Source organism: Vigna radiata, unplaced genomic scaffold (genome assembly GCF_000741045.1).
Source record: "Vigna radiata var. radiata cultivar VC1973A unplaced genomic scaffold, Vradiata_ver6 scaffold_161, whole genome shotgun sequence".
Classification (NCBI taxonomy): Eukaryota; Viridiplantae; Streptophyta; class Magnoliopsida; order Fabales; family Fabaceae; genus Vigna; species Vigna radiata.
In genome coordinates, this window is record NW_014542362.1 from 787544 (window position 1) to 808824 (window position 21281).

Genomic DNA, 21281 nt, shown 5'->3' on the forward strand with positions numbered 1-21281 from the left:
GAATTATTAAAATATCATTATCTAATCAATTTTCATTTTTTATAAATTTTAGTCTCTCCAACAAATTTCCTTTTTTATAATTTTTTTTTCTAAGTTCATGCTTGTGGATGTCCAATCTTAGTTTATGAGGATCGTGTTTGATTTTTCATCTGTTCATCATCAAACCAGAATCCAACCTTATTGATTTAAGAGGCTTTCATTTAGTTTTTATCAACTTGTTTCCAAAGGTGTAAGCGCCATGATTTTAATAGCTATGAAACTCGGGTTCAACCTTGTGTTTGATAAAAGGTCTAAGAGATACGATTCCGTAATCGTTGCGAATTGATGTCCAACCTTCGATATGATTTGTTACCGATACAAGTTCAAAGACGTAAAATACGTGGTTTTGATCGTTACCTAGTTCATGTCTTGGCAATAAGTCATCACGAACTCGCAAATATTTAATGGGTTAACTTTGAGTAGCTGAAAAGAACTGCTACATTCTGGGCAGAGTAAAACTTGCTTGATGAAGCAGAGGTGAAACTTGAAAGTTCTGTGCTCTTGATTCATCCTCTAGAGAAAATGACATGAATACAAGGTGATATTACACAAACTAAGTATTATATATATACTAGTTAAACCACTAAATGCCATTTCAGAACTCTCTTCCTCATCAAATGTGTTGAGAAGAGACTGAAAGATAGATATCAAGTGAAGCAGAAAAAGTGAGAGAGAGGATAATTGACATCATATTCATATGTATCTTGGAAATGCTGGCACTCATTCGTTGCATATACCGACTCTGATAATTGCCTTTCTACACCGAATCCATCTTTTGGTAATGGTAATTCGTTAATCCTTTGTTGGGCAAAAGACCAAGAAGAGAAATCAAGCTGAGATGCATCTGGTGTGATACCCATCACGCAATTGATCATATTCATATCAAGTCCATACATGTTATCAGAGACCTGGTTCTGAATCACAAACAAAGACTTATCACCTTCACCGCTAAAACCAGAGGTTTCTTCCATGACCATGATGTTATTCATGGTACTACCATTTGGAGTAGCTGCACCTTGCAAAGATGGACTTACACCAGAGGGCTGGTTTTGAACTTGACTTTGATTTGACATGGCTTTACGATGAAGAAGATTTCTGAGTTTTAGAGAAATAGGAGAATTTGTAGCAATGCTGGTACAAGGTTGAGTAGAGAAATTGGTGCGAGTGTTTGATCCTCTAAGGAGACATGCAGCTTCATCATAAGCTCGAGCAGCTTCCTCAGCAGTTTGGTAAGTACCAAGCCACATCCTGATCTTCTTTGACGTGTCTTTGATCTCTGCAGCCCATTTCCCAGAAGCCCTTTGTCTCACTCCAACAAACTTGTTCTTGTTCTTCATCTTCACTTTCTCACACAATCGCTCCTCCTTCGTTCTTTGCTTTTGATCTTCCATACCCATCAATGCAAGTGCAATCATGTTAGACATAACAAAAACAAGTATATATATATATATATATATATATATATATACATATACATAGGTACATACATGTGAAGCTTGAAAAATGTCATTGAGTTGCTTTGAGTAGTGGAAAGCTCGTATTTTGTTTGTTGTGGGGATTGTATTTGGCTTGTAGTTGTAGTAGTGGTTGTCCTCACTTATCATCACCCTGGCTTGGATTGGTCAACCGAATTGAGACAAAGCCTAATTCGTGATGAGCACTTACATAAAATGTTGTAAATTTTAATGTTGTTCCTATGCATTTCTGTAAAATATGCACGGGGCCATGTGGCTTTATTTTATGGAAACAACAACGAAAAAAATAATAGTTGTACGTTTTTCCACCTTGAAATCACACCACTTACATTTCATGGTCGTAGAATGTGACATATGACCTATTTCAGAGCCAACCACAATGTCTTAACTTTAGTTTTTGTCTCCTAGCATGTGTGTGTGTATGTATGTCGTTTCTCACCTAACTTGTTAAAATGCATTCTCCTCACCTTAACCATGTGTTTCATTTGTTCAAGCACAGTATATTTGGTGATAAAAACAGTTCCACTAAAGAACATTTGAAGTGGAAAATCCATGACACTATGTCTCAGTCTTGAACAATGGGGTTTTGAGTATATGATGTTGTCTTTTTCCAGCCAATTGCCCATCACATAAATGCGACATATATTCATTGTCTCATTGTTGGTTGACTTATCTATGGAAATGTGTGTTGAAACTTGTTTTCATCAGAATTTTGATTCTGGTTATTAATGGATAGGAATTACCACTTTCGTTGCTAATGCTGATCAAACCCACAAGCCATTAACCAAGTTGAATGGAAAAATTTAGAAAAACATCATACAAAGTCAATGAGCCAATTCCTGTATTTAAATAAATAATCATATTTAAAAATATAAATTAGACATTTAAGATTTGTCTAACCTGTAGCATCTTGTAATTCACAACAATCTGTACTCCTTCAATAAGACAATCCATTCTTTTTTAGTAGTGATACATAGGTAAATAGATTACTGGTTAAACAAGTTGTAACAGATCATATTTATTACTTTTGTATTGTTGTTAGTTTTTTCCACTCTTTTTACTAAATTTATAGTAAGCCATGTATTTAACGTGCAATTTAAACTGCTATATATAGAAAAGGATAATGATATTTAGACAACATTTTTTTGACAATATTTGAACATTGATTATGTGCCAATATGTGATTGGTAAAAAATTACTCCACAATAGTGCTTATGATTATTATTATTGATTGTGGAGTAATTTTTTACCAATCACATATTGACACATAATCAATGTTCAAATGTTGTCAAAAAAATGTTGTCTAAATATCATTATCCGATAGAAAAATCAGGATGATGTTCTCACTGTAGATAAGATAAAAACATACATTTCTAATTTCATTTGTTTCTTTCTTCTCCTCTCATAAAAAGAAACTTTTTCATAACATGTTTGTCTTTGGTTTATGTTATTTTCCTTAATTCTTAGAGATCTTTATTGCTTAGTAACTTGCAAAACGCATTCCCAAGCTCCACATTTGTATTTGAGGGAGAAAAAAAATCACGTTTTATTTTTCAAAAACATTTTAGAAGTCATAATTTTTTTTCTTCCATATTTTAAATTGTTTCTTTAAAAGTTTTTGCAATTTTGTTTTCTTTTGATTTCATTGTTTTAGTTATCTTTTCATGTTTTACACTTACATTTTTTTTAATAAATATGTCATCATCTATTGTTTTAGTTATCTTTTGGTTTATCTTTAATAATAATTTTGCTTTGATCGCAAAATAAATTGATAAATCAGGGTATTTCATCATTGCAATTGATTTTTGTTACCAAAAGAATCATACTTAAAATATGATTGTGGAGTGATATTGCTGTAGAATTTTTGTGAGAATCTTAACATGTTGATTTCATAATTTAGTCAATTAATTTTTTTTTATCCAAAAGTGATACATTATTAAATATGTGATAAATATGATTTTATAAAAAGATTTTTACAAAATTCGAAAAGAACATATTTTATTAAAAAAAAGTCAATTCAACACCCTCTCTTGAACACTCAAGGTATCACTCAAGGTATGTTTTCCACTACTCTAAGATACAACTTCACATGCTAGGATAAAAACATAATCATATTGTAGATTTCTTTTATCATTATAGCCAACTAAATTTAAATTAGAGTAGCTTATGACCTTCAAACTATTAGTTTGTTTATATATGAACATGAAATTATTTATTTCTTAATGGTATTTCATTATCATTTTTACAATATTCCTGTGTTTTCGCTGAAGATAATTTTTTTAGCATTGACTTATGTCAAGTTTATTATCTTTCATAATAGGAGTCGGGTGAACAATCTTTCATGTTAAACCTTTTTAAAATTTTATTGATACATACATGTGTCTTAAGATAAACTTAAAATATGCTGTTTTTTTTCTCTATTAATCTTAATGTCTATGACATAAGATGTTGCTCCCATATCCTTCATTTTCAAATTTCTTTAAAGGGAACTATTTCACCTTATATAGCATACCTTAATAAAATATCATACATGTATAAAACAAGAAAAAAAATACATCATGTTTTTTTCTCTATTAATATTAATTCATATGACGTAATATCCTTTGTATGAAAGTTCTTTAAGAGAGATTGTTTCACCTTACATAACGTACCTTGATAACATATAATTCATGTATGAAATAAGAAAACAAATTTTATTTTCACTAACCTTCTAATATATACAATGATTCACAAAGTTCTCTTCAAAACCAAATGAGAAGATAATCTCATGAAATTTTATATTGTTGGGAGTGTTGTTTTAATCCATTTGTGAACTTATTAAGCTTGCACAATAAATGCTTACTATGACTAGAAAATAATCATTTAGGTTGTTTCATGTAAACTTTTTTTGCTACCATTAAGCAACTTTATTTTCCCATCACTTTTATGTAACTCAAAATTAAACTAAACTATTAATGCTATAATTACTTAAAGATAATCCCTTTTAGACAAAGGAGAAAACAACTCCTTATAGTCAACTCTCTTTGCCCGCATTCATGTTGTCGAAGTGGCTTACGTGTTTCTGAGATAAGAATGGGTAGTGATTTTGGGGAGGAAGAGAATCCATTATGCTGTGTAAAATGAAAATTTTGACGAAGGAGAAAGGAGTTAGGGAAGGAGGAGAATTGATTTCGGAGAAAGGAAAATTTACTCTATATGGATAAATTAGCTAAATAATCAATTTTCATAAGAGAGAATCAATTTTGTATGTCAAAAATTGATTTTGGCAACTTTTTGGATTGTAGAGAATCAACTTTGTTGGTCACGAGAATCAATTCTCTTTTGTTAAAAGTGGACTTTAGCATTATTTAAGCGTGCATTGATAAGAATCTTGGGTGTATCACACAATAAAAGTTGGCAAGACTAATTAGAGAATGCAAGACCTTATGAACCAATATTAGAACTTTCAATATACGACGAAATTCTTGTGCCTAGTAATTGGATATTAAAATGCACCACATGTTGCACCCTTGGAACCCATGCAGGATGGTTGTGAATGATAAATGTCCGATTTAAGTGAAAATTAAGATGATTGATTACACTTTTTTAGCTTTAATTGTTTATAATCTTATGTTAATTCACCTCAATTCAGTTTATTTTTCATAATTAAGCACCAAAAGAGAGAATAATGGGGAAATTAAAATGTGACACAAAATATTGCAAAATTGAACTTAAATAAGTTGATGCGGCTGAGTTGTAGAAATTGTGTTGAGCCACATAAAACAAACCCTTATGAAGAGGAAACTTCAAGCACTAGACTTGTAGTTGAGCTTTGGAGACTCCTTCCTAGTGAAGTTAACTCAGGAGTTAAGCATTAGAGTATGAGGTGGGGCTACAAAGCAAACCTACTTGGAAGGAAAACCTCTACTATTGAACCACAAGAGTGCAGTTGAGCACCATCCTAGGTAGTATATGAAAATATAGTTACACCTCTATTTTAAGGAGCCTCTTATGTTGAGTGTAGCCCTTTAATCTGAGTATGTCCTTATTTACATGTTTGTGGATTAGTTTGCGTTTGTTGTTGGATGAATTGATCACTCATTTTATTTCACTAACTTGAGATTAAGTGGCAATTGGTTCCAAGTTGTGGTCTAACTAAGTCTCTTACTTCTTTTAGATGTTAGGAATAGATTTAAGGCTCTAACTTGTTATAAAGTCCTAAACTTAAAGCAAACAATTCACTCAAATAGTCACTGAGAAATCATATTGGAGTTTAATGATCTTAGGCTATAAATGTTAGAAATGGATCTAAAGTTACATTCAAAGAGCACTCATGAATAATTGCATTTAGATGAATTAAAATGGGACTAGTACAAGAGAGGGATAAGTGGTGAAATCTAACTTCAACATATTTTTATCATATTGAAACCAACCTTTTTATTTGAAATTTATTTTACTTTGTTTTGTGCAACTCAAACATTGTTTTATTCCAATCAAACACATTCTAAACATTTATGTATTCTTTCAAATTCATGTGGATAGAACACTTATTGTACTATAACTATCTAGTATACTTATTGAAAAGTTGATTGCATTGGAACATCAACATTATACTAGTCTGTATAGTAAACATTACAAACCACTCATTCAATTATTATTTTAATTGATCACTTATTCAATTATAATTTTAACTAATCACTCGTTCTTGTGCAAAACATTCTCACCTCTTTCTTTTCAAATTCATCCTTTTCCATTTACTCAAATTTATCCCTAAAAGCAAACAAAATCTAAAAGATGTACTTCCCCTCTCTTGGAACTGAAAAATAATATTAAATAAGCATAATATTCTTATAATATTTTGTAATATGTACATATTATTCTCATAATAAATACAATTATAGTATATCAAAATATTATGCCATAATAAATACAATTATGAGCACAATATATCATGAATCTCATTAAATTTAATAATTGATATATAAATAATAAATTAAATAGAATATAATATCTCAATAAATGATATTACTAAGGCATAATCTATCAATAATGACATTACTAAGATAAAATTTATCAATTAGTAATTTTAGGAAAAATGTTATTTGATAAATTTTATACATTAACTTAACATTATCTTTTCTTATTTTTTATTTTTTATCTTTTGAAAATATAAAAATTCACTTTTTATAACTGTTTACTCTTATAACATATGTTAAAAATAAATGTAAATACATATTAGGATACCATTACTCATTATATTATCAATTAATTGTCTTAAAAATTCAAACCTATCAATAAATATGACATTCTCATAAAAATAAACACTTTTAATCTCATATACTCTTTTATACTCATATTTTTTTTATATTTTGACTAAATTAAGTTTTGACGAATCATCTATAAGTGGATTAACCTTCAGTTTTATTTATAAATCGATAAGCCAATTTCTGCATATCATTTTCAATTACTTACACTCTTTTTCGACAAAAAAAAAATCAAAAATATATTTTTTACTTACGAATATATTATGTATAAATTTTATCTACGAATAAATTATTTACAGATCTTATTTACGAATTAAAACTAGAAATTAATTCATAGATGATTTTCCACTGACCAAATACTAATAAATCACATATCATAGATAAATTACCTAAGATGACGAGTGTGATGTAGGAATAAAGGACGAGAGAAAGAACAGAAATTTGGCTTCTATATGGAGATTATGGATGTATGGCAGTAGCACGAGTAATCTATCGCAGAGGCAATGAGGTAGCTCCGTGCTGCTGTTGCTGCTTTATGTCATGAATTTTTGGTGTTGATGGTGTCAAGTACAGACAGATGATGTAAGATGGTTGTTCAGAATATCCATGGCAGTGAGGAATTTGTTTATTTATTGTTTACTTAAATATTTTTAATTTTCGTATTTAAGTTATGAACTAACAAAATAAAACATCATTTTCAGTAAGACGTTGTGAACAAAATCAAGTTTTTGTAAAAGTTTATTTTAGGTTTAATATATCTTTTGGTTTCATCTTTTGGGGTTTTTGTTCAAAATGATCCCATTTTTGGAAAAAAATCACTTTAGTCCCTTATTTTATTAAATGTTGTTCAAAATAGTCTCTATGGCAGACGACATTAAATTTTTAAAGTTGCTAGCGTGGCAAACGTCTATCCACTTGTGTCCAATTTATATGACGTGGCTTTTTGAAAACATTTAAGGGTAATTAAAAAACCCCTAATTAAAAACAAATTAGAAAATTAGGTAATTAAAATACCCCAACCCTAATTGTTTTTCAATTGTCACGATTAGAGAGAAGACTCTGAGTTCATCTGCTGTTCATTAGGCAAAAGTTCACCGACCTCCATTGATGACTGTGAACCACGTTTCAAGGTTGTGTAGAAATGTGAAGGAATCTATAGATTTCTACACAAACTTGCTGGGATTTGTTCAGACTGAGAGGCCTCAAGCTTTGGACTTTGAGGGTGCATGGTTGTTCAACTATGGAGTCGGTATCCACTTGGTGCAGTCCAAGGAAGAAGATCAGAGATTGCCTTCCGATGCTCAACACTTAGATCCCCAGGACAACCATATATCTTTTCAGATATAGATTAAGTGCTCGCTCTGTTAGAAAAACTATAACTTTGATCTTTTATGAATATGAGGTTACTTGTTTTGTTAGTGTGAAGATCTGGAAGCAATGGAGAAGAAGTTAAAGGAGATGAACCCGGACCCTTCTCTCCAATCGTGAGAATTGAAAAACAATTAGGGTTGGGGTATTTTAATTACCCTAATTTTCTAATTTGTTTTTAATTTGGGGTTTTTTAATTATCCTTAAATGTTTTCAAAAAGTCACGTCATATAAATTGGGTACAGGTGGATAGACATTTGTTACGCTAACAATTTCACCGTTAAAAATTTAACGTCGTCTGCCATAGGAACCATTTTGAACATTTAATGAAATAAAGAACTAAAGTGGTTTTTTTCTAAAGTGGAATCATTTTGAACAAAAACCCGGAATCAAAATATGTATCAAACCTTTATTCTATTAAGGAAGGTATGAAATTATAATATACACAGCCGTACCTACACTATTTTATTTTATTTTCATAAATGAGTAAAAAGGTAATTTTTTAAAAGTGGAAAACATCTTATCAATTTTACACTATATAAGAATTGCAATAAATCGATGTATCTTTGACCTAAAAGAATCTTATTCGTACTTCAGAAATTCTAGGATCGATGCTTCCTATAATTCAGCAACCAAACTTAAAACTTGCGAGCGATTCAGCTCCCTTTTAAATGGCCATCTCCAATAGTGATGCTTATGCCTTACGATTATCGAGGCATGAACTTTTCCCCTCAATGATTGCATATTATCAATGGCTACATCACGGGTTTGGCTGCTTTTACTGCTTTATAACTGTACCTTTAAAGACATTAGAATAAAATTTAATAACTTAATAATTAAATTAGTATTAATAAAAGAATAATATATTTATAACATAATATTAAAAATATATAATATAGCTTTTTAACTTAAAAAGTAAGAAAATTATTTTATAAATCTTAAAAAAAATACGTACAAAAGTTCAAAACAAAAATGTCATCAAACTTAAATTTAAATGAAATACAGTTATGTCTATTAACAATATAATTTAAAATAAAAAAATAGAAATGAAAATAACATTAATATAGTATAAAGTTAAAAAAAACGAATATTAAAATAATTTGTAGATTAATATAAGCAAATAGATTATGTTTCTTAGATAAATTAATGACCATGGATAGCATAGTTTCCACCTATTTATATTTTTCTTTAAAGATGTAAACTACTTCTAAAATAACTGCAGTACCAAATCGCGCCAAATTTTAGCATCGATATTTTTTTTTTATCACAGTTTGACCAGTTAAAATCTAATTTTAAGGGTTAATGATCACCCATTCAATTAGTTAAAATTTAATAAACAAACAGATAAAACGCGGTCAGTCCAATAATTTTATAAAAGCAGCTACACCTTTGAAAGCCTCAGCTTAATTGCATTACCCGTTCAAATCATATTCTTCAGCCTCAGCTTAATTGTTTAACAAATGATGGATTTGAAAAACAAGTTTTGCAACCTTAATGAATAAATAGCATTAAAATTTCATATGGTACACTTAATACTGTCTGATATTGAAATAAAACAAATACAATAATAGGCCAAAACTGCAAGAATTGCCCCAAAGACAACCCTATATTCTCACGCGATATGGTAAGAAAAAACAATAAGAGGAATAGAACGAGAAGCTCCCACACCACAGTTGCCTAACATGCTCTTTTGGACTCAATCGGACTATTAACACTCATAATATACACATTCTACAGGAAGTTCCCTTTCCAATCACAATTGACTCTGCATTCTCAAAACTGAAGCCACCATGTTGCTGCTATAAAACACCATGCAAGAATGAATGATGGAAACCATCTTATGGCAAAAAGAATGAGTAACAAATAGAGACCACCAAACTGGAAAACGCTTGTTCCCAAGAAGAGCAATACACCAAATGCCAAGCCAGGATGCTATGAAGAAATGATGGAGATTGTAAAGGCAGTGAAAACTATGAAGAAAGGATGGATTGTAATGCAATCTGTTGCTGTGGCTGCAAAGATGACCATGTAGAAGCAAAAGTAGATGGTGGTAAAGTTTGCTGGAGCTGTCTCAGTAAATTAATCATTCGGCCAGCTGTTTGTTCTGTCGCAAGGTCCTTACCAGCACATAAAACCTGTCACAAAGGCCATTAAATACAAAAGGCAATATCAAATAAATATAATATAAAGCATACACATTATCCAAAAAAAAAGACATTCGCTGCATGTGCCCCTTGAACTGGAACGTAAGGGTGATCATTGCATAAACACTACGGTATTGGTGGGATTAATGCATGAGGCGAAAATGTCAGAAGCTATGCATACATGGCATTGTAAGTATGAAAAGGGCACTGGCTCCTCAAATGAGAGAACACTACTGAAATGATTTCATGACATCAACTAAAATAATGAATGTCTTATAAAGTATGCTACGTTCTTAGTTGACAAGCTACAGAAGTTATCACATTCTCCTTATGACTTGTTTTATATACAAGTCCTTTCACAAAAAACAAAAGGTCTACTCATGTTTCTGCTTTTGTTATTGCAACCAATAAAAAAAAAAGGTTAAAAACCCTCAAGTTCAGGAAAGCAAATGAAAATTGGAGTGGCAAGAGAAAATTAACCTCCGCGAACACTCCAACTATTTTTGGAAGGTATTGATTGTTTGGGCCCAGCAGCTCCCTGTCCGACCTGCAAATAAACACAACAATTAGAACACCAGAAAAATAAGCATGAGCAAACCAGAAAATTGAAAAGAGGAGTCATGGCCCAACCTCTCAGCCATTAAACAAAGTTGATCGTGAACAACTTTGGCTTCAATCAAATCACCTTTTATTGGCAAACAGTTTAGCCATGCGGGGACTACCTGCAAACATAACAGAAAATTAGCAAAACTACAATCTCAACCAAAAAAAAATAAAGTCAGGCTCAGAATTGGTTGTAATAAGGATAGACATAATCAGGAACCAAAACCCTAGAAATGGGTTATAAAGCACAAGAACAATTAATGACCTGGGCAGAATCAATACTGTCCCGATGAAATTGGCAAATTTTTCCCAGAGCAGATACAGCATTGTCATATGCCATTACATTATCTGCATGAAGAGCATTAGGATGCTGGATCACGGCATTTAACCTTGAAAGAGCCTCTGCAATAAAACACTTACTCGTTACTGTATGAAATAGAGCATTTTACAAGTTTATTAATGTATATCAACCGTACCTCCAACCAGTGGTTTGAACACAGATCCACCAAACTCTGCACAAACACCAAGGCCATAGACAGCAGCCTGGGAAAATGCAAGGAAATACCATATCAACAATCAAACAGCTTAAACAATAAATTGGTTTTAAAATGCTAAACAACAGAGAGGGCCCAATCCTGACCTGTCTGACATCAGGAGTCTCATCATTGCAGGCTTCCAACAGGAATGGGAGATATGTATCATAATACCTGCTCAATTGGCATATAAAAAAGGTTAATAACACATGTCTTCATAATTATCACTGCACGCTAAAAAGGAAACCTAGTACAACAAATGGATTCTACTTGATAGCAGCTTCACGACACTGCTCTGCAACATCATCAAAAATACAAATTGCAATCCTTCTCTCTTCAGGAGTCTTGTCCCTTCCCTGTTTCCGAAATATTAAACAAAAAATCAAAAACCATGACATACATGTTTTATTTCTTGAAAATCAGGCTTCAAATTAATAAGATAGCACAACGCCTTTAAGAAATCTACTTGAGATGAAAGAATAGACCATTCAAATAAAAGAATGTGGCTAAACCTTAGATCTTAATCATGGTAGACTATCATTTCATGAAAGGAAAAAAAAAAAAAGTGTTATGCAAGCTAGCTTGCACTGGAGGAAAATAACCATGAGCTTTATAAGGTTAAGTGTAATAAAAGAGAACAAAGACAAAGAGATCTCAGATTATAAACGTATAGGATTGAATTATGTGCTCCACAAGTTTATCTCTAGATCTATACCTGGAGTTGCACCCAATCACCACTCAATTCACAATCTCAGAAAAATCGATCATTTGTTTGTAAACAAAACTAGGGTAATCACCTCACTCTTTCCTTTATAAAGTAAAGATTTATTGATATTATAAATGCTTGAATATGGCATAAGGAATGCTTTTTACAAGATTATCAAGTACAGTAGCATATTGACAAACAAAATGTCAATCTGTTCAAATGGCCAAGTTCAAAAATTAGTAGCATGTACATCTTCAAAAATCAATTCCATAATTCATACCAAAACAAAATACAGAAGATAAGGCCAGAAGGCCAGTATGAATGAATGGAAATAGAAAATCTATAAAATAGAATTACTAGCTTCCTCAAAGAACATACCCACATAGGTGTCAAATATGACGACAGTTCATCAAAGAAAGGTAAGAAGGAGGCTTTGAAGGTTTTGATCAAAGTTCCCAATATCTCACCCACCTGCAACAATGTAATGTATACGTAAATTAGAAGACCACAAACTGATCTGTAAAAACTTAAAAACACAAAGATGGCAACAATTTTAGATTAGATTAAAAAAACTAACTTGGTCAAAAACTTCTTCCTCTTGTTCATTTTCCTCTTTAATAAGTTCTCCCTCTTCAGCATCAAAATCTTCAGCTTGGGTCCTCTCAGCCCTCTCCCGTTTTCTGCTTGAACTAGCTGTGATCACCTGCTTAATCTCGTCAACAACAGATTTGACCTGGCTTTCGTCCAAAAGCATCCCAGAGATCTAAAGGAGGAAACAGAAACAACATTGGAACACATACAAAGCAGATTTATAATGCACTATAGGAAAGGAATGGCAAAAAACAAAAAAGACACAAGAAACGGATCAATAATTACCCAAGCATCTGACAAAACAACTCGTAATATTCATGCCCACTACTTAACAAAGGCAAGTAATCCACATGAAATGGAAGAAAATAAACAACAATCTAGCCTTCTCTCACAACGCATGGTTTACTTGCATCTAATGACACCAAAATATTCTAATACTGTGATTAGTGTTTATAGAAAAACCACAGACCTCAATATTGTTTAATAGTTTCAACCATAAAATGTTCAGTCTCACTCAACCTCTAGTCAGAATGCTAACCTAGACCAGCTCTCCTTAATAGGGCCTCCTAGTAAGATTGAACAAAAGCCAAAAATGCAGTGGTTGAAAAAGATTACATTAGAAAGTGGACTTCAAACCTAACTCAACCTCACAAGCTTATGAAGTGAGGTTTTCATCCTACTCATATATTATAATTTTGCTTCACAAAGAAGCCAATTTTCATATGGCATATCCCACTTTATAAAACAAATATTACAAATCTAGAACTATATTGAGTAAAATGTGAAGTGCACCTATCATGAAACATTTATGAGATAAGGCACTTGTAAGTGCAAAATAAAAAGATTGTAACGAAGTCAACTACCAATTTAAACCCCCCTACAAACCAAACATAAACAAGGAAGTAACCAAACTATAAAATTTAGTTTTTATTTGCCAATTGACAACAAAACCTAGAAGGGATTGCATTGGTTAGGCGAACCCATTGAGGCTCTTCATAGACTTCTATTTTTAAATAATAATAATGATAAACATCAAATTTTAATTATATGTAATAACATCAACTTCGCTAAGATATATTCAATAGTCATGGCCTTGTACAAATTCATTAAAAAAAAAGGCAAAAGCACTATATTTACACACACACACACACACACATATATACACGCATATATTATACACACATATATGACAATGTTGTTGCATTATCCAAACCTGTAAGCATTCATTTAATGAATCCAACATGCTTGCACAAATCTCTGTGTCAGGTTCCTGCAAAACAAAGGGATGGGAAAATCTTAGCAAGGAAACGACAAGGGATAGATAAGTCAGGCAAAGCTCACCACAGATATAATCTACACAAACCTTGGTCCTCAAACTCAAGCCACAACTGAGTCACTTAAACTACTCAAAAACGTTTTCATGAATATTTAAAACTGTGAACATTTTTTTAATTTCAAATCAAATAAAAAAAAAATATTCACTTCTAAAAAGCACACATAAATTCCAAAATAACACAACTAAGAATGGATAAAACTCGGATAACAATTTACCTTGTGCAATGCTTCCACCAGGGCAGGGATTACACTATCAGTCAAAAATTTCAAATAGGATAAATCTCGCCCTTGAGATTGACCCTTCTCTATAGCTAACTTTGCAGATCGCAGTAGCTCCGGCATTGCTGTAGTGTTGATGAAAATTATAATAATTAAACAGTTATGGTAATGATTATAAATCCCTTTAACTGTGTAAGGAAAAATTACTGAGTAAAAATCATACACAGGAACAATCATTATTTTATACCTGAAACAGCTGCCTTCCTGACCTCCTCATGGAAATAAAATTTAAGGAGTGGAACTAAAATTCCAGCGACCTGCATATCATTCAAATTATTAACATGGGAAAATATGTAAAAAGACACAGTAAGAAATCTCAATGCCTAAAGGGATTCAAAGTAACATTCTAACCTGATCAATCCATGGAAAGAATCCTTCCTTCAGCTCATCAGCATAGCAACAAAGCATGTTACACGCTGTAGCTTTCTCCTCTAAAACACTAGTCTTGATCCCAATTCGCTTGTCCCCAAGCGTAATAGTTTCCATACTACAATGGATAAACAAAAGTTGGTTTGAATCATTCAGCCTATACAAAAAATGTATTGATCTGCAGTTCTGATTCTCCAGTAGAATAAAATTGTTATTGGAAAAAGAGAATGTGCATTAGGATTTTGTAGATATTAGTTTTCTGTGGTCCTGGTGGTGACGGTGATCATAATCAAAAAGACTAGAGTAAAGCAATAAATGTGCCTTCACGTTTAAGGCTTAAACTATTGGTGCACAAAACCAAAATGACAAGAAGTGCAATAGATGCGAACATTATTAAAGAAAGACAAAAATTCATAATTGAGAAGGACTAAAATCGAGACCTTTCATCGTCGGAATCCTCAATATCATTGTCTGAATCAGCTGATGTAATGGTTACATCGGGCTTAAGTGAAGCAGATTTAAGCAATGGGGGCATAACAAACTCCATGTAAGGAAGAAAATCTTGTCCTAGACATTTGCAGAGTCTAGCCCATGCCTGTAACAAATTAAAGTCATTAGACTAAACATAGACCAATAGGCATTCATGCATATGCTATATAAATAATAACAAAAAACATACCTGTAGCATGTAACTTGTTGTTGGATCATCGGTCTCCAGTTGAGATACTTGAAGGGACATGAGAACTTCCATAACCTTTTAGCGCATATAAATATTAAAATCATGAGATCTAGCTGAACATGTAGAGAAGGAAGTGTTTAAAAAAGTTTCAGAAGCACCTAACTTCCTATCCCCCCCTCCAATTCAAGACCAACTATTTTTCCAAATAATGATAAGCAGTATAAAATGTGAATATACAAAACCAACCATACATTCTTGCAAATCAAAATTTTATATAATTTCTGAGCATAAAAATAAAGTACAAAGAAACACCTACCTGCTTAGCATCTGCCCTAAACTTCTCCTTCCCAACAGCCATTCCAACCAAACTGATACACTCCATGGATTTAGCACGAAGCATCCGATTAGATTTGTCGGTTGCATTAATCAATATAGCCTTCAGATAAGGCATTACAGCATCGTAATATTTTTGGAAGTGTTCCTAAGAAAGACCATGGTATTAAATGAGTAATCCAAAGAAAAGTAATAATTATAAATGTCGATTGAATAAAGAAGATCCCAAAGAACCTGAGAAGAATCAGCAACTGATGCCAAAGCAGTTAAGGCACCTTCTTGCACCATCTGCTTACCGTTCTGAAATGTTTATAGAGAATATCCAAAATTAAGGAAAAATCCAATTATACAATTCAGTAAAATGACCATAATAACATTAACATACCTGAAGAAGTACAAGCAGTTTGCTGACAATTCCATCTAAATATGGCGTTAAGATATCAGGTGTGCAGTTCTCACTGAAGTTGAGAACTGCAGAAGCAGCATGTGCCTGTGTAAACAATATTTTTGAGAATACTAGGAAGCTTATTTGATTAACTCCACTTACAAATCATTCAATGACTAAAGAACAAGAGAAACAAATGATACACATTTCATACAATTGCAGTATATTCGTATAAACTTAACTCGTATAAAGTAAAATTGCAATTGTTGTTTACAATGTATATTGTAAACAATCAGTGCTTAATAATATCCACTGGAAGAATCAGAAAATTTTCATTTCTAAAACATTGAGCAAAAAATTATAGGCAATAATAAAGAAAATAAAGTAGATATAAGGTCAGCGTACCTGTACACGAGGATTCTGAAAATCATCCATTGCTCCAGCCAATGCTGGCAACACTCCTTGATGATATTTAACTTGCAAATCCGGACCCAAATCAGTAGATAGTTGCCCAATGGCATTAATGGCCGCCCACCTTACACGGGGGTGTTGGTCAGGAAAGGAGTTTAATACCATGGCCACCACTTGCTCCAAATTTTTTATCATGACCTGTAGCAATCAAAAGAAGAAAATTAAAACACAGTAGCACAAACTCACCCGAACACAAATATTTTTAAACAATAATAAATAATTCATCACAATCAACTACAACTAACACAGATGTAATTATTGCAACAGAGCAGACATCTCCAATGCATACCTTCGAGCAGCCTTCAGCTATCTGAGCAAGTGCTATAAGTGCAGCATGACGTTTTTGCCATTCCGGAGCGGCTAAGTAGGCGGGCAACTGTTCCGATGCAACCGGAACAATGGTATTTCCACCCAAAGATATAGAGAGCCTATCCAAGCACTCTTGCCCCACACTGTAATTACTGGTTTCACCAGCATCCTCATCCTCTGTCTCGGCACTGTGCCACGCAGGATCGTCCTCGATATCAAGAAGCATCTTCATGAGTATTGCAAACAACCTACTAATAAACTGCGGCAACTTCCTCATCATCCCAGGGGCACGCTCCCTTGCCTCGGCGAGAGTGATCACAAACTCAATCGCCAAATGCCGAGTTCCCTCCTCTAAGGACTCGGCCTCGGCAATCTGCAACATGGCGCCAACGACATCCACAAGCTGCCGCCGCAAAAACCTTGGCTCAGTGCCCGCGAGCTCGATGAGAAGCTCGAGCGCCTCTTGAGCGGTGGCCTCTTGGCCAGAATTAAGTGCCTCGGTCAAAGTGCGCATCATCGCGGGCAGCAGGTCCTGGAACCGGTCACGATCGGCGGAACCGGAGAGGCACTGAATGAAATTAATAACAGCGTTAAGAGCAGCAATTCGGACATCAGGATTAACGGAGGGATTGGTGAGGCACTGTAGAAAGATATCATGGAGGTGTTTGATGTGAGGAGTGAGGGAATCGCCGATGTACTGCGAGAGCTGCGCGAAGATTAAGAACGCAGATTCCTGAAGCTTAGGGGAATCGGAAGACACGCACTGGAACATGAAAGGAAGAAGTTCGGGCCAATCGTTATCCGGTAGAATTCCAGAGGCGAGTTCGGAGATGGTGTCGCAAAGTTTCTTGGAGATTGATTTGGAGTTCTCAGTTTGAATCGAGGAGAGGAGGAGAGATTTGAGAGAGGACTGCGTCTGTGGAGAGAGGCGCGGCCAGAGGTAGGAGTCATCGCGAGTGAGCTGCTTCCGGAGGAGGATTGCGGACATGGCACGCCCCTCGTGGTGAGGCGATGAGTGGAGGAGGTGCGCGAGCTTCAAGGAGAGGTTATCGGGATCAGTTTGTTTGCAAAGGTTGAAGAGCGCCTCCGCGTGGGAACGCTGCTCGTTGGAGGAAGACATCAGGTGCGAGATCAACGTCTCGAAAGCCGTTGGATCGGCACCGAGGATGGCGGCCACCTGCGATTGCTGCACCCCGGGATCCATGGCGGCGAGGAGAAAAAAATGAAGATGATAAGCGGCGACAAGCACGCGCGGTTAGGGTTTTTGATTGATGATGAGAGACTTGCGTCGCCACTCTCTTCTCCCTCGGGGTGTGTGAGTTTGTGTGTCGTTTTATATATACTACTGCTGCGGGTGTGGTGACTTTGCTGTATTGTGTTATGTTTTATTTATGGGTAATAATATAAGTGTGGAAAGGGTTAGGTTACCCTGCACAGGAGTGGGACTAATTAGGGCAACCACATATTTTTATTAGCTGTGTTTTGTTTTCGAGCTTATGAATCATCATTAGCCTGTGCTTTTTTTTTTCTTCTTTTTTTTTTCATGCTTAAATTTAATTTATTACATGCTCCATGATTGGTCTTTTTAACTTAATTAATGTAATATTTTATGGTGTTTTTTGGTTGACAGTTTTTTACTATTTCATTATATTTTATGTATATCAATTACTTTTCTAAATAATCTTTTATACTAATTATATTTCTAATTAAATTTTAATTTTTACTATCATAAAAAATAAAAATGCATACTCATTGAGGTATGTACTTGCATTTTTAATAAATAATTAATATATTATAAATTATTCAATCAAACAATAAAATAATTTTCAAATGAAATAATTGTGTTGTTAGTTAGTAGTTAATTAACTATAAACATGTATGTTGTATTTAAATATAATAAGTTGTTTCCATTAATTTTATTTTGGGGTTTTACTTTTAAAATTAAGATTTTTTTTACAATGAATTCAACTTTATAGTTTTCCTTTGTTTTAGGGAGCTGACAAATCTCTTTGTAATGACTTGTTATTTGTTAAAAAACTCAAATTATCTTTATTGTCATATTTATATATATATATATAATAATAATAATAATAAAATTCATTTTTAGTTAAATATATATTGAATTACTTAAGTTGATACCTAATGAGTTTATTTCTATTCCATCCGCAAAGCATTATATAAGAGTATTGAGTATTGGTCCATAATTTAAGCAAAATTTAATAGGTATTTTGGTCAATAGACCTAACTAATCTACATAAAAACTCAAACAGTATCTTATGAGATATATAATTAAAAATTCTAAGTTATATTTATGATTTTTTAACACATTAGACTAATGTAGACATTAAAGTTTTCTGTATGCAACTTCTATTCATCTTAAAAAGAATGAGTAGTATCTCATAAATTGAAGGTTAGAAATATTTAAAGTATATTTAGAAGTATTTGTAGATATATATTCCACTCTATAAAAATAAGTACATTCTTTTTTATTGATGATATTTTATTATTTTGTAGGTATAAGTGAGACATCTAAACTATTTTGTAATAATTAATTTGAGGGTGAGTGTTAAAGATTGTAAATTTAAATATAAAAAAAAATGACAAATCCATGGAAAATTAAGCCTCAAAATATTTGTGAATTTGCCCTAAAAATAATATTAGTAGTATTTATGCTATTAATTTTTAAATGGGAAAGTAACGAAAGTAACATTAACCACGTGAATATAGGAATACAACCATAACACTGATAAAATATTGAGTAAATTAAAATATAAATAAATATTTAATTCTTGTTTAAGTTTTATTAGTTTTTCCCAATTTTATAAATATAAAAGAATGAGAAAATTAATCGAGACTTCCCTAAAATAAATAGTTAGAAGAAGGTTTTTACTTGAATAATTATTTATGAGTTATTTCTTTTTGCACCTACTTTTTTTTATTTTCGCATCCGATAAATACAGTAAATTATTGTTTTATCTCGTTTTCTTCCCATTTGTACAACCTCCATCCCCATTGCTATAGCCAGATCCACCGTGAGGAGAAAAGAAAAGAAAGAGTGTACGATGGAGGAGGAAGGAAAAAATACAAACATCTGTTATAAAAAAAAAAAAGTAAGGTGATGGAATAAGGTTTTTCTTTTTATTATAATTTAGGATGATAATATTTTGATAACTTAATAGAACACGTATTATCATTTTATTAATCTATTTAAATTTATATTTAAAAAATTATTTAAAACGGATCAATCACATACTATCACATATACGTTGTTTAAAAATTGTTAAAAAAACTTTTTCTATAATTTAAATTATGATAACTTGATGGTTATAAATTTTAATAGGTGCAACAAAGAAAAAAAAGAAAAGAGCTGTAGAAAAATCAATTGACATGACAAATTTCTAGTAGAATTTATTATTAAAAAAGTTTAATTTTTTCTTCATTCTGTCAAATGCTTGAGTTGCATAAATTTTATTATATTTAATAGTTTCAGGTGCCTTAGGATTCGAGATTTAACACAATTTATTTAAATATTTATTTTTTCCTCTACTCTTTAAAACACATGTTAAAAATAAAATTATAATAAAACAGAATTCAAATCAGATAATACTTTAAATAAAGAATGATTGAGTTAATAATATCATTCGATAGATTTGTGATTAAAACATTAACAAAATTATAAATAATAAGCAGTTTAGGTAAATAAAAAAAATTAGTACACGAAAAAATATTATAGTGCATATTAATTAAAAAAAATTAAAAACTTAAGACTCATTTACATTTGTGCATATTAAGTCGGTTTTTCTTTTCTTCATACATGTTCTTGATTCGCATGGAGAAAAAAAAAGGTTAAACTAACTCTTATATTTTTGTTTTACTTTCTCCATCATATTTATATTTAATTTAAGGTAATTTGTTGAAAAATATTCTATTTTTATTTTAAAAAATAATTTTAACTCATATTTAGAATCGTTGAAAAATAGGTATGGGTATGAATAACTATTATCCAATAAAAATGAAGATGAGACAAAAAAAATTGTATACAATTAAGTTTAAGGGAATGGGATGAGATAATCAAAACCAACCCCCACCCCCTCCCTCTTGCCAAATGTCTAACTCTAGCCATTTTACGCGTTTGTTTTTTAAAAGTTAGACGTTAACTCTACCATTTATATATCATACATAAATATTGATTATTATTTTGAAAAAAAAAACATCACACATTTTTTACAATATACATAAATTCAATTCTCAAAAGACATTAGTGATGTTAATATTATTATTACTACTTATAATAATATTATTCTCAAGGTCATGAATCATCGTTAGCACGTGCTCTTCTATTTTTAAATTTAATTTATTACATATATCTATGTTTAAAATGGCTTAATAATGATTGGTCCTTTTAACTTGATTAATGTT

At 32.1% G+C, this 21281-nt stretch overlaps 2 protein-coding genes across 3 annotated transcripts; both read right to left on the bottom strand.

Annotated features, from left to right (window-relative positions):
* Positions 1–609: 609 nt before the first annotated feature.
* LOC106779776 (ethylene-responsive transcription factor RAP2-11) lies at positions 610–1832 on the bottom strand. Of its 2 annotated transcripts, XM_022776714.1 has the most exons (2): positions 1527–1832; positions 610–1423 (listed from the first exon to the last, which is right to left on the bottom strand). In XM_022776714.1, exon 2 carries the CDS (start codon positions 1374–1376, stop codon positions 687–689), a length of 690 nt encoding a protein of 229 aa, XP_022632435.1. In that variant the 5' UTR covers positions 1377–1423; positions 1527–1832; the 3' UTR covers positions 610–686. The 2 variants fall into 2 exon arrangements, with proteins under 2 accessions (XP_022632435.1, XP_014523453.1); XM_014667967.2 differs by lacking the exon at positions 1527–1832 and having other exon boundaries at positions 610–1430.
* A 7774-nt stretch (positions 1833–9606) lies between these two features.
* LOC106779807 (importin-5) lies at positions 9607–18211 on the bottom strand. Its single transcript, XM_014668004.2, has 20 exons — positions 16843–18211; positions 16488–16691; positions 16083–16187; positions 15932–15997; positions 15681–15845; positions 15365–15439; positions 15126–15280; positions 14668–14803; positions 14504–14573; positions 14254–14381; positions 13916–13972; positions 12689–12874; positions 12490–12582; positions 11676–11761; positions 11513–11579; positions 11349–11415; positions 11138–11274; positions 10900–10991; positions 10750–10816; positions 9607–10260 (listed from the first exon to the last, which is right to left on the bottom strand). Exons 1-20 carry the CDS (start codon positions 18064–18066, stop codon positions 10096–10098), a joined length of 3345 nt encoding a protein of 1114 aa, XP_014523490.1. The 5' UTR covers positions 18067–18211; the 3' UTR covers positions 9607–10095.
* Positions 18212–21281: the final 3070 nt, after the last annotated feature.

What these genes read in the sequence shown, in the direction of transcription:
- LOC106779807 (XM_014668004.2), bottom strand. Translation starts at nt 18,066, where the DNA reads ATGGATCCCGGGGTGCAGCAATCGCAGGTGGCCGCCATCCTCGGTGCC. An exon ending in AACTGCTTGTACTTCTTCAG is followed by an intron (nt 15,998 to 16,082) that starts GTATGTTAATGT and finishes TAAACATTTCAG; the next exon opens with AACGGTAAGCAGATGGTGCA. An exon ending in TGGTGGAAGCATTGCACAAG is followed by an intron (nt 13,973 to 14,253) that starts GTAAATTGTTAT and finishes TTTGTTTTGCAG; the next exon opens with GAACCTGACACAGAGATTTG.
- LOC106779776 (XM_014667967.2), bottom strand. Translation starts at nt 1,430, where the DNA reads ATGGAAGATCAAAAGCAAAGAACGAAGGAGGAGCGATTGTGTGAGAAA.